The 17019-nt window shown below is 35.2% G+C and overlaps 1 protein-coding gene across 2 annotated transcripts; it reads right to left on the reverse strand.

Annotated features, from left to right (window-relative positions):
* Positions 1 to 125: 125 nt before the first annotated feature.
* LOC117316217 (KAT8 regulatory NSL complex subunit 2-like) lies at positions 126 to 16911 on the reverse strand. Of its 2 annotated transcripts, none has more exons than XM_033870758.1 (9): positions 16783 to 16911; positions 12806 to 13050; positions 12062 to 12234; positions 9439 to 9553; positions 8891 to 9054; positions 8025 to 8116; positions 2070 to 2223; positions 1292 to 1446; positions 126 to 972 (listed from the first exon to the last, which is right to left on the reverse strand). In XM_033870758.1, exons 1-9 carry the CDS (start codon positions 16801 to 16803, stop codon positions 373 to 375), a joined length of 1719 nt encoding a protein of 572 aa, XP_033726649.1. In that variant the 5' UTR covers positions 16804 to 16911; the 3' UTR covers positions 126 to 372. The 2 variants fall into 2 exon arrangements, with proteins under 2 accessions (XP_033726649.1, XP_033726655.1); XM_033870764.1 differs by having other exon boundaries at positions 12806 to 13053; positions 16783 to 16838.
* Between the last annotated feature and the right edge of the window lie 108 nt (positions 16912 to 17019).

The raw sequence follows: 17019 nt of genomic DNA on the forward strand, positions 1-17019 counted from the left end.
TACTTTGCAAGAGATGGCGATAACAAAGATCGGTTATGGATGACGGGTGATTTGAATAGCTAACCATCTGATGATGGTAGGCTTATAAATATGGCAAAACTGATAAAATAACAGAACTTTGTACATACAATCAAAACTTTCATTTAATATCAACAAAATTCATAATAAACAACAGCAAATATAGTAAACATCTAGATGCAGAGAGCACAGCCTGTAAATTGGAGAATACTATCTGCTCTGGCACAATTGGTCCCAAAAATAAATATTTTCCAGTTTCCCAAGTCCATTCAATTATTTTTAAGAAATTCATGTTTACTGCAAAAGTTCTGGCAATCAAACTTTATTTTCCTATTAGGTTTAAAATTGTCTCTTTCATACATCCATGCTATCGCCATTCTGTGACAGTTCATTTCCATTGTGATTCTCAGAAGAGCTTGCGGTGAGTGTTGATGATGAGGTTGAAAGGGGAGTTGATACAGACACCTCAGATGTTACAATAGATTCGGGTGTTGTGGCAGCAGCACTACTTGTGGTCTGTCTTGGACTGGTTGTGGGGACACGTCGGTTGTGGATACTAGTAAGGTCTACCTTCCCCTGTAAGTGCTGAAGCAACAGTGGTCCATAGGCTACCTTCTTTTCCTCTTTGGTTTCATCTGACCAAGGAGAAGGAGATGATGATGAAGATGCAGATGACATATTCGAGGAAGACTGCTGTTGATCAAGCTGGATTTTGAGGTCAGAGTCTATTAGATGTTTAGAAGGCATCAGGTTCTGTAAAGAATCCTGTGTATAGGACGACATTGGATTATCATCAGGCTCTGATCCTGAGAAAATGGACTCCGGAAGTTCTGGGTTTTTGGAAAGGAGATGTTGGGCCATTGCATCCCTGGCTTGCAAGGCGTCAAGGTGGGGAAGCAATATGTCCTTGGGCAACAACTCTGCCTCGTCAAGGTCAAGTTCATCATCAGTTTCCTACAACATACAAAATAAGTTTAGAATTATTAAGGTAGTTTTACACTAAATAAGATTTTCACATTACATGAAATTCAACTAGTATAATGATAGGCCAGCAAATGTGCTGAAACGGTTGACAGGTCCAAATGTAATAAATACCATTTTCAAAACAATGCACAATAATATTGTCAGTGATTGACAGCTATTTACATAAATGCAACAAAAAGCAGTTTCGAGCATTATTTTTAATTTATTACAATAAGAAACTGTCACTTTCAAGCCTATCAATATGGACAAATCATGCAAATCTTCAGCAATGTTTTAGTAGATGCTTTACCTCTGGTTTGAGAGGAAACCTGGTCTCCATTTCCTTAAGTGAAGTGTGGAGTGGACAGCGTGCATTATCCTCTAGGGTGACCACAGGCTGACCACACCGTCCTCCTCCAAACTGACAAGGTCGGTACAACACCTGATACTGGTCAGTTAGAATGTCTAGGGTGATGTCAAGGTTAGCTAATGGTTATATATAGATATTTTTCTAGTGACTTTAGAAACCAGTGTATAGTCTGTATCTAAGCAATTGAAATATGAAGCAAAATTGTGGTAATATATATTGATATCAACTGTGTTGAATTTTAATAAAGCTACATGTATATGACATTTCTATTTGCAAAGAAAAGTTTGTCAAATGTATTCATATTTTCAGAGAGTTATTTAGATAATAGACTAGAAGAAAATATAACTGAAATTCATAAAATTAATATGTTTGAGAACATACATAAGGAGCTTAATGCAAAAATTAAGATATCAAAGTCCAAATCATGTAAAAATTAGACTCCCTAATACTTTTCATGCAAAATATCAGTAGTCTCTCAATACACACAAACTCTACAAATCTTCTTTAATATCTAACTTGTACACTGAGAGATAACAGCTAACAGTTTCTGTCCCTAGCCACTTAAAGGCAGAAGCATGAAAAAATCAAAGAAAGCTAATAACTTCAATTATCCTCTTCTCAATCTAATGCAAGTCTTGAAGATGTTTATGAATCGAAATAAATTGACTTGGTGGTCAAAAAGGAACTTAAGAGATATTCTGTATATAAAAAAGGATACGTTGCGAGCAATACTTGGACAGTGGAAGGGCTCTGTGTGAACACTTGTTGCCATCTTCTACATATACACACTTGGGGTAGGATGGTGGTCTGTAATTGGCCCCTTCTGACACAGCGATCCTCCTCTGTTTGGACTGACGATGTAGTAATGCCTCCTGTAATAGAAATGGGTGGAAAGCTACTGAAAAAATGTTCGCAAGCAACCAATGCATGATGTTACCTAAGGAACTGAAGGCAATGACATAGACGGTCTGTTGCTTCTTCAAGACACCATTGTATTGTTAGCAGATTTGGTGCAGCGTCTCATCTGTCTGGTATATTTTTTTCAATTTAAATGACTACTTCTCATTAACCAAAATGCTAAGAGTCGTGACATTTGGCCGATAGGTTTCCGGGATGAAAGTTTTGCCAAGAAATATGACCTTGACACATATTCAAGGTCAGAGGGGTCAAATTTGTTAGAATTTTCAAACAACTTCTTCTCATAAACTAAAAGGCCTAGGAGCGTGATATTTGGCTGTTAGATTGGTGGAAGATGAATCCTGACAAAGTTGGCGAGGAAAAGAAGAATGACCTTGACCTGTATTTAAGGTAAAAGTAGTTAAAACTTTCAAATGACTTGTTCTCAAAAACCAAAGGACCTAAAATGGAGCCCACACAATTTGCAAAAAGAAATGATCTTGACTTATATTCAAGATCAAAGAAGTCAAACTTTTTAAACATTAAAATGGATTCTCCTCACAAACCAAAAGGCCTAGAATCATGATATTTAACTGTTTTAATAACTAAGTTACTTATTCTTAAAATATAAACATGTAATATCCATTGAAATAATTCAATAATTTCAAATGATTAAACAATCTGAATACCTGAATTATTATGCAAGATGTTATTTTGTTTTATGATAATTGGTTCAAGCAATTTTTCATTATTATTTTACACAATATATGAGTTTGCCTCAGTCTGACGTGCTGTGTCAACATTAAATTCAGGAACAAATCTAATTTCTTCATCATAGGCAACCACATAATAGTTTTAACCAGCTATTGGCATCTTTCGAATCTTTTTGCTTTCCAACTTTCAAGGCAGACTTCCTGTCTGTTCTAGGCACCATGCTTCTGCCTATTCATATCATGGCTATTATTTAATGAACTTCATAATATTGGCTAATGTGTCAAGAGTAGAATAGTTTAAAATGATGCTGACTTTTCCATACTCCCTTTAGGCTCTGCCCCTCAGCCCCCTGGGGTCAGCTCATGATCAGCCATTTGCAACTTTTTGAATCCCCACCCCCTAGGGATGCCAGTTAAATGAGAGTGATATCGATCACTAAGTTCCAGAGAAGTGCAGCAATGATACACTTCCCTCATGATATATGTATCACGATACTTGTCCCATGGTACAATACACATAAATTCATTAACATTTATTTCGCAAATAATCAAAAGATTAATTTAAAACCATCTGTTTCAGTTAAACAGAACCCAAAATGTTTCCAGATATGTGATTTAAATGAAGTAGGTGGTTCTTTCAATCCTTAACAGTCGCTCAACGAAAGCGCTTCCGCTGTCATGCTGGTTTTTGGCAATACTAATTTCTGCACAGAAAACTGAAAATGGCCTGATCCAGAACAATGGGCATAATGTGATATGAGAAAAAAATAATCTGAACTGAACCGTGCCATTTACACAGCCCTAAAATGTCCCACGGATTACTGTTGCAGCACTTTTCCAGAGAATTAGTCGTTTATAGCTATATAGACAAATTACTCTGTTTAGGAATACCAGGTGAGCGATACAGGCCCATTGGGTCTTTTCCTCTTGTTTGTTATAACATTACAGCTGGATGTTATGACATTAGGATGCAATACCTGGTCAATAAAAACTCTTTCTTGATGTATAAGAATTTCACCCATTCTTGTGTGCTTTATAAGTGTCTCTCAACAACAAACTTTTTGCCCTAATGAGTAGATGATGCTTACAATGTCTTGAATTTGAATCAGAGATGTGTTCATCTTTGTTAATATTAAAATTTTGGTTAAACATTGTGTTTGTAATACAGATCTATGTGATAAAACAATGACTCGGGATACATTTTTATCATATCTCTGTTCACTTTTAAGATAAACTAAATTATTTTGTTTTTAAATTTAAACATTTAAAGATTATTGAAATAATTCACTGATTTCAAAGGATTAAACAAGATATCTGTAGATTATTATGTAAGATGTTATTATGTTAATTGGTTCAAGCAATTTTTCATTATTATTTTACACTATACAAGAGTTTGCCTCAGTCTGACGTGCTGTGTCAACATTAAATTCAGGAACAAATCTAATTTTTTCATCATAGGCAACCACATAAGAGTTTTAACCAGCTATTGGCATCTTTCGAATCTTTTTCCTTTCTAACTTTCAAGGCAGACTTCCTGTCTGTTCTAGGCACCATTCTTGTGCCTTTTCATATCATGGCTATTATCTAATGAACTTCATAATGTTGGCTAATGTGTCAAGAGTAGAATAGTTTAAAATGATGCTTACTTTTCCATACTCCCTTTTGGCTGATCATGAGCCCCCTGAGGTCAGCTCATGATCAGCCATTTGTAACTTTTTGAATCCCCACCCCCAAGGGATGCCAGTTAAATAAGAGTGATATCGATCACTAAGTTCCAGAGAAGTGCAGCAATGATACACTTCCCTCATGATATATGTATCACGATACTTGTCCCATGGTACGATACACATAAAATCAAAAGATTAATTAAAAACCATCTGTTTCAGTTAAACAGAACCCAAAATGTTTCCAGATATGTGATTTAAATGAAGTAGGTGGTTCTTTCAATCCTTAACAGTCACTCAACGAAAGCGCTTCCGCTGTCATGCTAGTTTTTGGCAATACTAATTTCTGCACAGAAAACTGAAAATGGCCTGATCCAGAACAATGGGCATAATGTGATATGAGAAAAAAATAATCTGAACTGAACCGTGCCATTTACACAGCCCTAAAATGTCCCACGGATTACTGTTGCAGCACTTTTCCAGAGAATAAGTCGTTTATAGCTATATAGACAAATTACTCTGTTTAGGAATACCAGGTGAGCGATGCGATCTAATGAGTAGATGATGCTTACAATGTCTTGAATTTGAATCAGAGATGTGTTCATCTTTGTTAATATTTTAAAATTTTGGTTAAACATTGTGTTTGTAATACAAATCTATGTGATAAAACAATGACTCGGGATACATTTTTATCATATCTTTGTTCACTTAAGTTTTAATATCAACTAGATTATTTTGTTTTTAAATTTAAACATTTAAAGATTATTGAAACAATTCAATGATTTCAAAGGATTAAACAAGATATCTGTAGATTATTATGTAAGATGTTATTATGTTAATTGGTTCAAGCAATTTTTCATTATTATTTTACACTATACAAGAGTTTGCCTCAGTCTGACGTGCTGTGTCAACATTAAATTCAGGAACAAATCTAATTTTTTCATCATAGGCAACCACATAAGAGTTTTAACCAGCTATTGGCATCTTTCGAATCTTTTTCCTTTCTAACTTTCAAGGCAGACTTCCTGTCTGTTCTAGGCACCATTCTTGTGCCTTTTCATATCATGGCTATTATCTAATGAACTTCATAATGTTGGCTAATGTGTCAAGAGTAGAATAGTTTAAAATGATGCTTACTTTTCCATACTCCCTTTTGGCTGATCATGAGCCCCCTGAGGTCAGCTCATGATCAGCCATTTGTAACTTTTTGAATCCCCACCCCCAAGGGATGCCAGTTAAATAAGAGTGATATCGATCACTAAGTTCCAGAGAAGTGCAGCAATGATACACTTCCCTCATGATATATGTATCACGATACTTGTCCCATGGTACGATACACATAAAATCAAAAGATTAATTTAAAACCATCTGTTTCAGTTAAACAGAACCCAAAATGTTTCCAGATATGTGATTTAAATGAAGTAGATGGTTCTTTCAATCCTTAACAGTCACTCAACGAAAGCGCTTCCGCTGTCATGCTAGTTTTTGGCAATACTAATTTCTGCACAGAAAACTGAAAATGGCCTGATCCAGAACAATGGGCATAATGTGATATGAGAAAAAAATAATCTGAACTGAACCGTGCCATTTACACAGCCCTAAAATGTCCCACGGATTACTGTTGCAGCACTTTTCCAGAGAATAAGTCGTTTATAGCTATATAGACAAATTACTCTGTTTAGGAATACCAGGTGAGCGATGCGATCTAATGAGTAGATGATGCTTACAATGTCTTGAATTTGAATCAGAGATGTGTTCATCTTTGTTAATATTTTAAAATTTTGGTTAAACATTGTGTTTGTAATACAAATCTATGTGATAAAACAATGACTCGGGATACATTTTTATCATATCTTTGTTCACTTAAGTTTTAATATCAACTAGATTATTTTGTTTTTAAATTTAAACATTTAAAGATTATTGAAACAATTCAATGATTTCAAAGGATTAAACAAGATATCTGTAAATTATTATGTAAGATGTTATTATGTTAATTGGTTCAAGCAATTTTTCATTATTATTTTACCATACAAGAGTTTGCCTCAGTCTGACGTGCTGTGTCAACATTAAATTCAGGAACAAATCTAATTTTTTCATCATAGGCAACCACATAAGAGTTTTAACCAGCTATTGGCATCTTCCGAATCTTTTTCCTTTCTAACTTTCAAGGCAGACTTCCTGTCTGTTCTAGGCACCATTCTTGTGCCTTTTCATATCATGGCTATTATCTAATGAACTTCATAATGTTGGCTAATGTGTCAAGAGTAGAATAGTTTAAAATGATGCTTACTTTTCCATACTCCCTTTTGGCTGATCATGAGCCCCCTGGGGTCAGCTCATGATCAGCCATTTGTAACTTTCTGAATCCCAACCCCCTAAGGATGCCAGTTAAATAAGAGTGATATCGATCACCAAGTTCCAGAGCAGTGCAGCAATGATACACTTCCCTCATGATATATGTATCACGATACTTGTCCCATGGTACGATACACATAAAATCAAAAGATTAATTTAAAACCATCTGTTTCAGTTGAACAGAACCCAAAATGTTTCCAGATATGTGATTTAAATGAAGTAGGTGGTTCTTTCAATCCTTAACAGTCACTCAACGAAAGAGTTTCCGCTGTCATGCTAGTTTTTGGCAATACTAATTTCTGCACAGAAAACTGAAAATGGCTTGATCCAGAACAATGGGCATAATGTGATATGAGAAAAAAATAATCTGAACAGAACCGTGCCATTTACACAGCCCTAAAATGTCCCACGGATTACTGTTGCAGCACTTTTCCAGAGAATTAGTCGTTTATAGCTATATAGACAAATTACTCTTAGGAATACCAGGTGAGCTAGATGAGTAGATGATGCTTACAATGTCTTGAATTTGAATCAGAGATGTGTTCATCTTTGTTAATATTTTAAAATTTTGGTTAAACATTGTGTTTGTAATACAGATCTATGTGATAAAACAATGACTCAGGATACATTTTTATCATATCTCAGTTCACTTTTAATAAGTTTTAATATCAACTAGATTATTTTGTTTTTAAATTTAAACATTTAAAGATTATTGAAACAATTCAATGATTTCAAAGGATTAAACAAGATATCTGTAAATTATTATGTAAGATGTTATTATGTTAATTGGTTCAAACAATTTTTCATTATTATTTTACACTATACATGAGTCTGCCTCAGTCTGACGTGCTTTGTCAACATTAAATTCAGGAACAAATCTAATTTTTTCATCATAGGCAACCACATAAGAGTTTTAACCAGCTATTGGCATCTTTCAAATCTTTTTGCTTTCCAACTTTCAAGGCAGACTTCCTGTCTTCATTTAGTAAACTTCATAATGTTGGCTGATGTGTCAAAAGTAGACCAGTTTAAAATGATGCTCACCTTTCCATGCCTTTTGTGGTATCTCTTGAGAGCCTTCAGTTTTGTGTATTTGTCTCTTGTTTCTGGACCTTCTTTGTAAACAGATAAACTGCCTAGAAATATACAAAGTTATTAACTAATCAAGTTTTAGGGTTTAAACAAAACTTTAAGCCATAGGCCCATCAGTATAACTGAGCAAACATACAGTAGAGATTCAATGCAGAATAATGTATAGAGAACGAATTCCTTTTGATATACAATATACAATTATATCAGATCAAACACATTCAAGCAGTTCTTAACCAATTATATTCAAAAATATATTTACCTCATGCACATAGTTCATTAATGCTTAGAGAATGTAGAAGCTGGATAGCCTTAAAACTGAAGCAGTTTTCCAGTAATATCTTTTTGCTATTTTTGTTAATTTGTTACAAGTTAGCCAACTACACAATCAACCAATGTATTTTCAGAAAATTGTTTTCCAGTAAAACAATTGCTTTTTACCTGTTCATACTCTTATCGAACCTCGCAAAAAGGTTTCAAATGAATATAGCTACCTAGATTTTATGTGGTGGAAAAGGTGACAAGAAGTGTAATATGTCGAGCTTTAAAACCTTCTTAGTAAAAGTAAAATGGAAGTTGTTAATGTGAAAACCGACCAGAGTAATTTATGTCCCATTTATTTGTCTGTGTAATATTCAAGGATTCTTCAATTTTGTATGCGACAAAAAACATTTCTCCCAAGACTTTATCACTACATGTATGCTTTTATAAGATAGATAGCACAACCTTTTGCTACTTATCTTTAATTACACATCTTATTTATGGCTTTTCCAGAAAAATACAGCTTCCCCACCACAGGCAGTGTGCAATATAAATATTACCTAGAGATTCTTTTTCCTGTTTGTGAGTGTGCAAGTACTTTCGTCTTTTTTCCTTCATGATGTGCTGAAGTCGTTTGAACTGGTCAATGTAGAGTGACTGTAGTCGTATGAGTTTGTCCCGCATTACCAGAGCCACCTCCTCGGCAGTGTACACACCGGCATGTCTAAAAACAAATTGAAAATATTAGAGATCTTCACTTCATTTGTCCTGACAGGCTGAAGTCACAATGTCTTAAACAATATATTAATTATATATTAGTTTCTAGACGTAGATTAAGTACGTTTAGTTTGGCTAGACTAATATAAATGACTCCATCTTTGTGCTTTATTAAAGAATATAAATAGATTCTGTAATTTCAAACACTTTTAATTATAATTTATATCATTTTAGTTTTGATGCAAAATACATCTATTTGAATAATTATCTTGGGAATATCATTTAACCATGACTTTTAATTATATATATAGTGACTTAGACAAATATTAATAACACGAAAGCAGAGGATGATGATTACATTCAGACCATTGATTAGAGTAGGCAGTCTTACTTGAGTAGGTCCTCCTGATCACTGTCGATACTCTCTGGGTCACTGTCCCCATCCCCTCGCCATGCTTGGTCCACTAGAGGAGGCTCCAAGTCAGAATCCTCAGAACTAGCATACTCTATATACACACAAAAATAGATATAAAACCCCTAACATACTTTCATTATTTACTGCCAAAGGACAGAAAACATTGCTGAATAGGAAAGAGATATTATCAGGGAAATAATACACAGTAATAACATAATGTTCTAGGAAATAAAATTATGTATACATGTATTACAATGGATTACATGGTGGAATATATATAACAAAGGCGAGAGAACATTGGAAAGCAACAAATTCTGCAATGTAACTTCAGTTATTTTCATTTGAATACAACTTATTACTTTCGTTCAGGAGGAACTTCATTATTTTACAGTATCAGTATGTGTATGTATTATGAATTTGCCTCAGCCTGACGTGCTGTGTCTTCATCAAATTCAGAAGCAAATCTTAATGACTTCATCATAGGCATAAACATAATTACAACATAACCTGACAAAAAAGACACTTGTTTACTGCATGCTCTCAATGAAATGAATCGATGATGTGTTCAATTATGGTCAATACTGTGGTTACATTGTATATTTCATAAAGATCTATGCATTAAATCAACAGCTTTCACTACACAATCTTTTACTTTAATACATCTTTGCTTTAAATCTTAATTTGATTTCTGATGTCTACTTAAAGAATTCTAAAATCTCAAATTATATAAAGTTCCTGCAAGATTTCAGTATTATTTTACGTTTGCCTCAGCCTGACGTGCTGTGTCAACCTTTAATTCAGAAGCAAATCTTATGGCATCATCACAGGCAAAATATCTCTTGAAGCAAGGGCTGTTTTGTCTAATGTTCGGAACTCACTAATCATGCAGATTTTCCAGAATATATCTGTATCATGCTAACTGGTATACAAGAACTTTTCCAGCATTGTTCCAAAACAAGGTGGGGAAGGACATATTGATACATAACATAACTTATAGCATATTTGTGTACAATAAATAAACACAATGTTTAATCAAAGTCATAGGAATATAAGATAAGGTCACAGTGACCTACATACATAGTATACTGTAGTACCTAAGGAGTTTGATGACTTAGGACAAATGACATTAGATATATGGGAGCCTAAGTTAAGTCAACCATGCACAAAATGAAACTTAAGTACAGTGGACCCTCGATAATCCGAACACCTTTGTTCCCAGTCCAAACCGTCCGGATTACGAGTTTTCCGGACTGCCGAATTTTGTGTACCAGGTCAAAAAAATTGTCGTGTAAGAGTTATCTCCCTTGATTATATACAATCCGGGACGTTTCATAAACACGTCTAATTGTCAGACTTTTTAACAATAAATATACTTATGTTTCTGATGTTTTTAAAAGAACATGTAAAGTGAAAGTTGTTTTATTTATAGCGGGCATTTGTGACCTACAAACAACACACATGTGTCACGTCCCGGAGGTTCACAAACAAGTAGAAATTACAAACGTTAAATACCTTAAATAAAATACACGGATTTTACAACTTACCGTCAGTCCATGTTTTTTTTTAATGATTTTTACGTACCAGAAACCCCAAGCTATCTATTTAAAAGTATGCGACACCAGCGAGAACTACCCAAGATGTCCGATAACTATTAAACCCGTATTCACTTAACAATGTGACGCTTAGTTAAGTATCAGACGACTATTGACTAATTTGTGTGTAATCAACCCAGTTCTTGTGATCACTGCTTAATACGTAAATGTGTATGTAATTAATAACATGCATCTTTCAATGAGTCGTCGTTTCACGTAACGGTGTTACAAGCCGATATCCGTGTTTACCCAATACAAGTGTTAATGATGTTAATTACTGATCATAAATTTATTACATGTATTTGAGATTGATTAATTATTGTATCACGTACTGTATGTTTGTGCATAAATTCTGTAACATTTAGGTCGTAGAGAAAAAGCAATGTACCGTTATAAAAACAAAAGCTACACATTGTAACACAGGTAAACACCCGGGGCTATGACCTGGCAGCGGTCGCTATGACTACGCACAGTGTCAAGCGATAGTCTGTACAGCTGTCGACACGGGTGACTTGCACCGACATTTTTTTCTCCTCGTGGTGAAAAAATCATCCGGATTATTGAGGGAAATTTACTAATGAAAAGTACGTTCTGTTCCCAAAATGGGCTTCCGGAATCGGAATCCGAATTTCCGGACTGGTGAGTACAAATAACGTTACGGAAATCCGTTCCGGTGCATTTCCATCCGGACTGTGAGTTTTCCGGACTATCGGCGTCCGGATTATTGCGGGTCCACTGTAGTGTAGTTGAAAGTACAGCATGTTGACCTACTTATCAAACAAAAATGGTAATTTTGCCAATACTTTCTAACCAAGGACGTAGGAAGAAAATAATAAAAATTTAAAGTTTTGCCTCAGACTGACGTGCTGTTATCCACAAATTATTCAGGTGCAAATCTATTTTTCATCACAGGCAAAGCTTTGATTCAACAAAAACACGTCCTTGATACATAAGCAGTATACCTAAACAGCATCCAAATATAAACATTATCCTAACAAGATACTAACCTAGAACTTTGCTGGCTACACTATCGGAGTAGCCCTTGATTCGCCGACTGTCTTGCACACCTTTAAAGTGATCTAGGTCCTCTAGCAGACTTTCAGCTGTTTCCTTGGGCTGTGCTTTTCGGGTGGATCTCTGCCGTAGTAATACTGCTCTCCGTGAATGTTCTGCACAGTAACTGTAAAAAGCCAATAGCAAGTTAATTCAAGTGACACTTAACAAGACGAATAGATTTGTACTTTGCAATCTCAACCAATATTAGATATATTGTTGAAAAATAATTTTACATCTTATGCCTCATTAACAGGTAAAATCACATGTACTATACATGCCGCCTTCGAAAGCAATTTAAAATGTAAAGGAAAATACACTGCCACATGAGCTAATATTCCGGTACCTGCTAATCTTTGTTTTCCTCATGTCAGTAAAAACTAGTATTAAAGTCAGATTGCTAAGTGAATGATACAGTAAAAACACACATAAATGTGGTGTTAAGACATGTCAAATCTCAATAAAAATTTGCCAGTCAACTAGTACAGTGTTGTCTACTTGTAGGCTGCCACTATATATATATACAAATAATTTGGCTGATGCATGAAATTGTATTATTGCATCATTATTTTTTCTAATATTTCAGTGTGTTCCAATAGAATGCTATAAACGTGACAATATCTAACACATCTACTAAACTGAATGATGGCGTTGGAAAATTATCAAAAGCCATTTTAATCTTTTTATAAGAACCTTACCCATCTTTCCTATCTGCTTTTGGTGCAGCATTGAGACAACGTTTTCCGTTTTTGCTTGAAATGAAAGCACACTGTTTGAATGGTGCATTCTTGTCCTCAAGAATGTGTCTTATACAATAGTCATATCCATCCAGTCTGTTGTGCATGCAGGTCCTGTGAGTGTAATTACAGAAAACTCCTTCCACTGGCTGGCGAATTCGCCGCGGGTTGGGAATCTGGTTTTTGGACTTAATCATTTTTTCTTTCTGCTGACAAAAAATATGCATTTATATAGTGTATATATATAATAAAAAACATTTATGTAAAAAAAAAAAAAAAAAAAGTATTGTAAGTACTGTAAATGAACATTATTGTTTATGTGCATGCAAAAATAGTACCCTGTTTAAGTTAAAAGTTGATCAATAGGTTTCAATAAATTTAAGAATTAATTGCAAATAATCTTGAAACATTCCGAGCCGTTCTGATACGATTGTATAAAATTGGAAGTAAGCTGATCTAGCTTGGATACAAATATAATTTGTCTGTGTTTTTTTCCCGGTAGATGCTTTTGCTTTTGATACAGTTGGGACTGTGTGACCTTATTTATGCTAACACTCCAGTATGCACTAAATGTAGATAATTTTATCGTTTGTTAGGCCTTATTCAATTTTTTATGCAGAAAATTTGTACACTGACAAGCATAACAAAATTATTAAATGCCAAAACTAGAGCTGCTAATAAAGGCTTGAATTAGGAATGTATCCTATTGAAACTGTAATAACTACTTAAGCGTGTAAGGTAAATTTTACTTCAAAATAACAAGAGGCCCATGGGTTTTAACTGTCATCTGACTCTTAAGATCCTTGTTCTATTGTAGTATACATGTACATATTCAGTTACATTTTAGTGGTACTGCTGGCCATGGCAGCCATCTTGTATTTTGGACTGACCAGAAAAATAACAACACATGTACATGTTCTGGACAATCTCAAGATCATTGTAGCCAACCTTGAGTTGAATGCCACTGGTGGAACTTGAGAAAAGTTTGAAATAGGTGTTGTTCAGGAAAACCATTATTCCACAATCATGTTACAAAATGGCGGCCATGGCTTCCATGTCAAACTTTTTACTAGGCCGAAAAATAACACTTTGTTGGCTGGAAATTGTTAAGGTGACAAACCACATGACCAATTTGATTTTCTTTACAATAAATTGAGCATGGATCATGTTTACCATCAACAGTGAAAGTGAACAATGTTTTAACCCCGTACATATGTACAAGAGGCCCATGGGGCCTGTATCGCTCACCTGGTTGGATTAGACCAAATGTCAAATAACGTTCATGTTCAATTCGTTTATTTGTAAATTTCTCAAACAATGCTATATATATAGTGTGGGGATCCCAACTACTTAAAAGAAATAATTAAGTCCAGACTCTCTAAGGCCTGAAAGATCTTTGGCCCCCTTGGGGGTTAGAGTCACCATTTATGCAAATCTGTTCTCCTTCCCCCAAGGATGTTTCAAACCAGCTACTACCAAAAATATTACCCTTACTGCATCTTAATATTGTACTATTTTCTAGTAATGTTTATATATCATGCGATTGTACATGTATTCTCTGTGTCTAGATAAAGGGGGGATTGCCTCATAAATTTGATATTTTTTATTGTCCACACTGTTAGAATTACTTATTTGCCCCATATTAACATTTCAAGTAATTTGTATCCTGCAGACAAACCTTTGCAAGGATCCAGTGTTACCCTGATAATTACCATTTGTATTACTTCTTAGGGATCGGTTGCTGAAGGTTGCTTGGCGTCAGAACAAAAAATTAGCCAGAGACATTAAGCTAGCTGAAGTAATACGTGGGTATTTAGTTGGGGGCCAATGCAGCAGGAGATGGAAAATGCAACTGCAAGACTGGGACTTGAAACCGGGACCTCAAACTCTAGACAGATGCTCTAACCTTTTGATTTTCCTGGCCACCAGCACTCAGCCCAGTCTAGCTATATAATAAGATAATTTGGCAAATTAGTCTCCAACTGGATGTAAATTATTTATTTTTTTATTTTACTGCAATAGGAATCAAGGAGTAATGAAAAATTAGGGCTGTCACGGGTACAAATTTTTTGCCCCGGGTACTCGGTCTTTACAACCCGACCCGTACCCGGTTACCCGTTGGCTATAGACTTGTAAGTTGTAGCCCTGTACGGACATTTAGAACTAGAACAGGAGAGGCCTTCGATAATGAACATGGATTTGTTTGTGCTAAATGAATACTTTGAATAGTTCTTACTTCTTAGTAGAACATTACTGATGAAGTCATGATATGTACTGATGAAAAGACATCGTATTGAGTCACGCTTCAATCAAGGAAGCCATGTTGTTTGGTTGACATACGTGCAGTTTGTTTTACGCATGACCGGAAACACAGCTCTACCATAATAGCTCAGGTAGAGAGAACACACGAAAACGACATGATGAATAAGTATCTATATGTGATGAGTGTGTCAAAGTTATACAGTGTTCTTTGAAATATATGTGTATTTCGGTGAACTATAGTAGTTATTACTATGTTAGTACAAAGTTTCGGGGTTCGGGTACACAATTTCAAACCTGGGTCGGGATCAAAACCGACCCGTGACGGGTCTGTGCCCCGGGTACTCGTTACAGTCCTATGAAAAATACCCTGGTGGTGCCAAGGCTCAAACTAGCGAGCTCTCGCTCTCAAAGTTAACATCCTACCTCTAGGCTAAAGGGAGCTTTCTGCTTGTCAGAACTTGTAAGGCGACCTTATATTCTCTACTTTTACACTAATCCCTCCTTCACAAAGTCCTCGCCCTCGAAGACAACCCTCTTTAGCTCCAAGAAAATTCTCTCAATCTCCTAAAGCTTTCACTTTTAGTGGTCAACGTCACACAAAATTTATAAGGAGTGATGAAAACTACCCTTCCCACTTTGGGGCTTTAACTAGTGATCTCTCGCTCTCAAGGCAAACATCCTCTTGCTAGCTAGGCTAAAGGGCAACTCCTGCTAGTCTAAACTAGTAATTACCATATAAGGTACCCTAGGCCTGGACTGTGAGCTGGAAATTAATGCCAAGTCCCTGTGCACCCTACCCGTCTTTCCAAGATACCCAATACAGTCTACCCACATAGGCATGCCTAGTCTTATATAAAAATAATAGCCATAAATACCTATATTTTTCAGCATAGCTGTATAATATTTTTTTGGCTACGGATATGACGCGGCAGATAGCGTTACTGGTCAAGATGAAGTATGTGATTGGTCAATGTAGCGGTAAATGCAAAATGTAGATAAAAACGAAAGAAAGTTAAGATTGAATGCAAGCTGAATAATTGGATGGATCTTTTCAAATGACACATTAATAAAATTATATTCCTGATTCAAATGCAATCTTATTATCAACAAAAATGATTCAAACTGATATAATTTTGTTATCCGTTCTGAAACGCATTTAGTTCTTTAATTTATTTCGCCTAGCAGTTTTACATTATAACCACCAGCATCAAAACTATGAAAACTTTTTAAAAGGTATTTCTTGTTTTTATATAAGACTATAGCTATATGGCCCTGTGGTCTACCACTAGTAGTCTACCAGGCCATTGCAGAAATCTATTTTTGGAAGGCACATATATTATACGTGGATATCAAAATGAGTGGAGTCGCTTCTATTTTATACAGATTTTATACGTATAAATATTGCATAACGAGATGAAATAAAAGGGAAGCAATTGTCAAATGAACGAGTAATAGAATGCACTATTTTTCTTGGATGCGCAGTAGGAAAACCCACATGGCAGTGAAGAGGTCTGCACTTTTCCAAGAATATTGACTTGGCTTTCGGCCGCTTTTCAATGTATATCGAGTCAAATTTCGGTTAAACAGACATGGCAAAAGAAATGAAACGACTACTTGCACAAGCAAAAATAAAAAACCAACGAAAACGTGAACGAATAAGTCGAAAATATACGTACATTTGGGTCCACTTCCAACATACACCACCACGCACATGTCACCAGTTTTCGTATAAGTACACTCGCATGCTAAATATTTTGAGTGTACATTTTATCTATGCTGAAATAAATCATTATTTGATAATAACAGGCTTTGGATATTTGTTACATGGCTGAATATTTGAATTAATTTTGATATTAATCCGAACCTCGAATTAAGTTGTTTTTCAAAAATTATTTTGACTAATCGTTTTCAAG

Source organism: Pecten maximus, chromosome 2 (genome assembly GCF_902652985.1).
Source record: "Pecten maximus chromosome 2, xPecMax1.1, whole genome shotgun sequence".
In the NCBI taxonomy this organism is placed as follows: Eukaryota; Metazoa; Mollusca; class Bivalvia; order Pectinida; family Pectinidae; genus Pecten; species Pecten maximus.

Bases quoted from the DNA above. Each gene is read 5' to 3' on its own strand.
- LOC117316217 (XM_033870764.1), bottom strand. From the start codon at position 16,803: ATGTTGGAAGTGGACCCAAAT. The intron at 12,235-12,805 runs GTAAGGTTCTTA...GGCTTTTTACAG, and splicing joins AAAGCAGATAGGAAAGATGG to TTACTGTGCAGAACATTCAC. The intron at 2,224-8,024 runs GTGAGCATCATT...TTTCTATTACAG, and splicing joins ACCACAAAAGGCATGGAAAG to GAGGCATTACTACATCGTCA.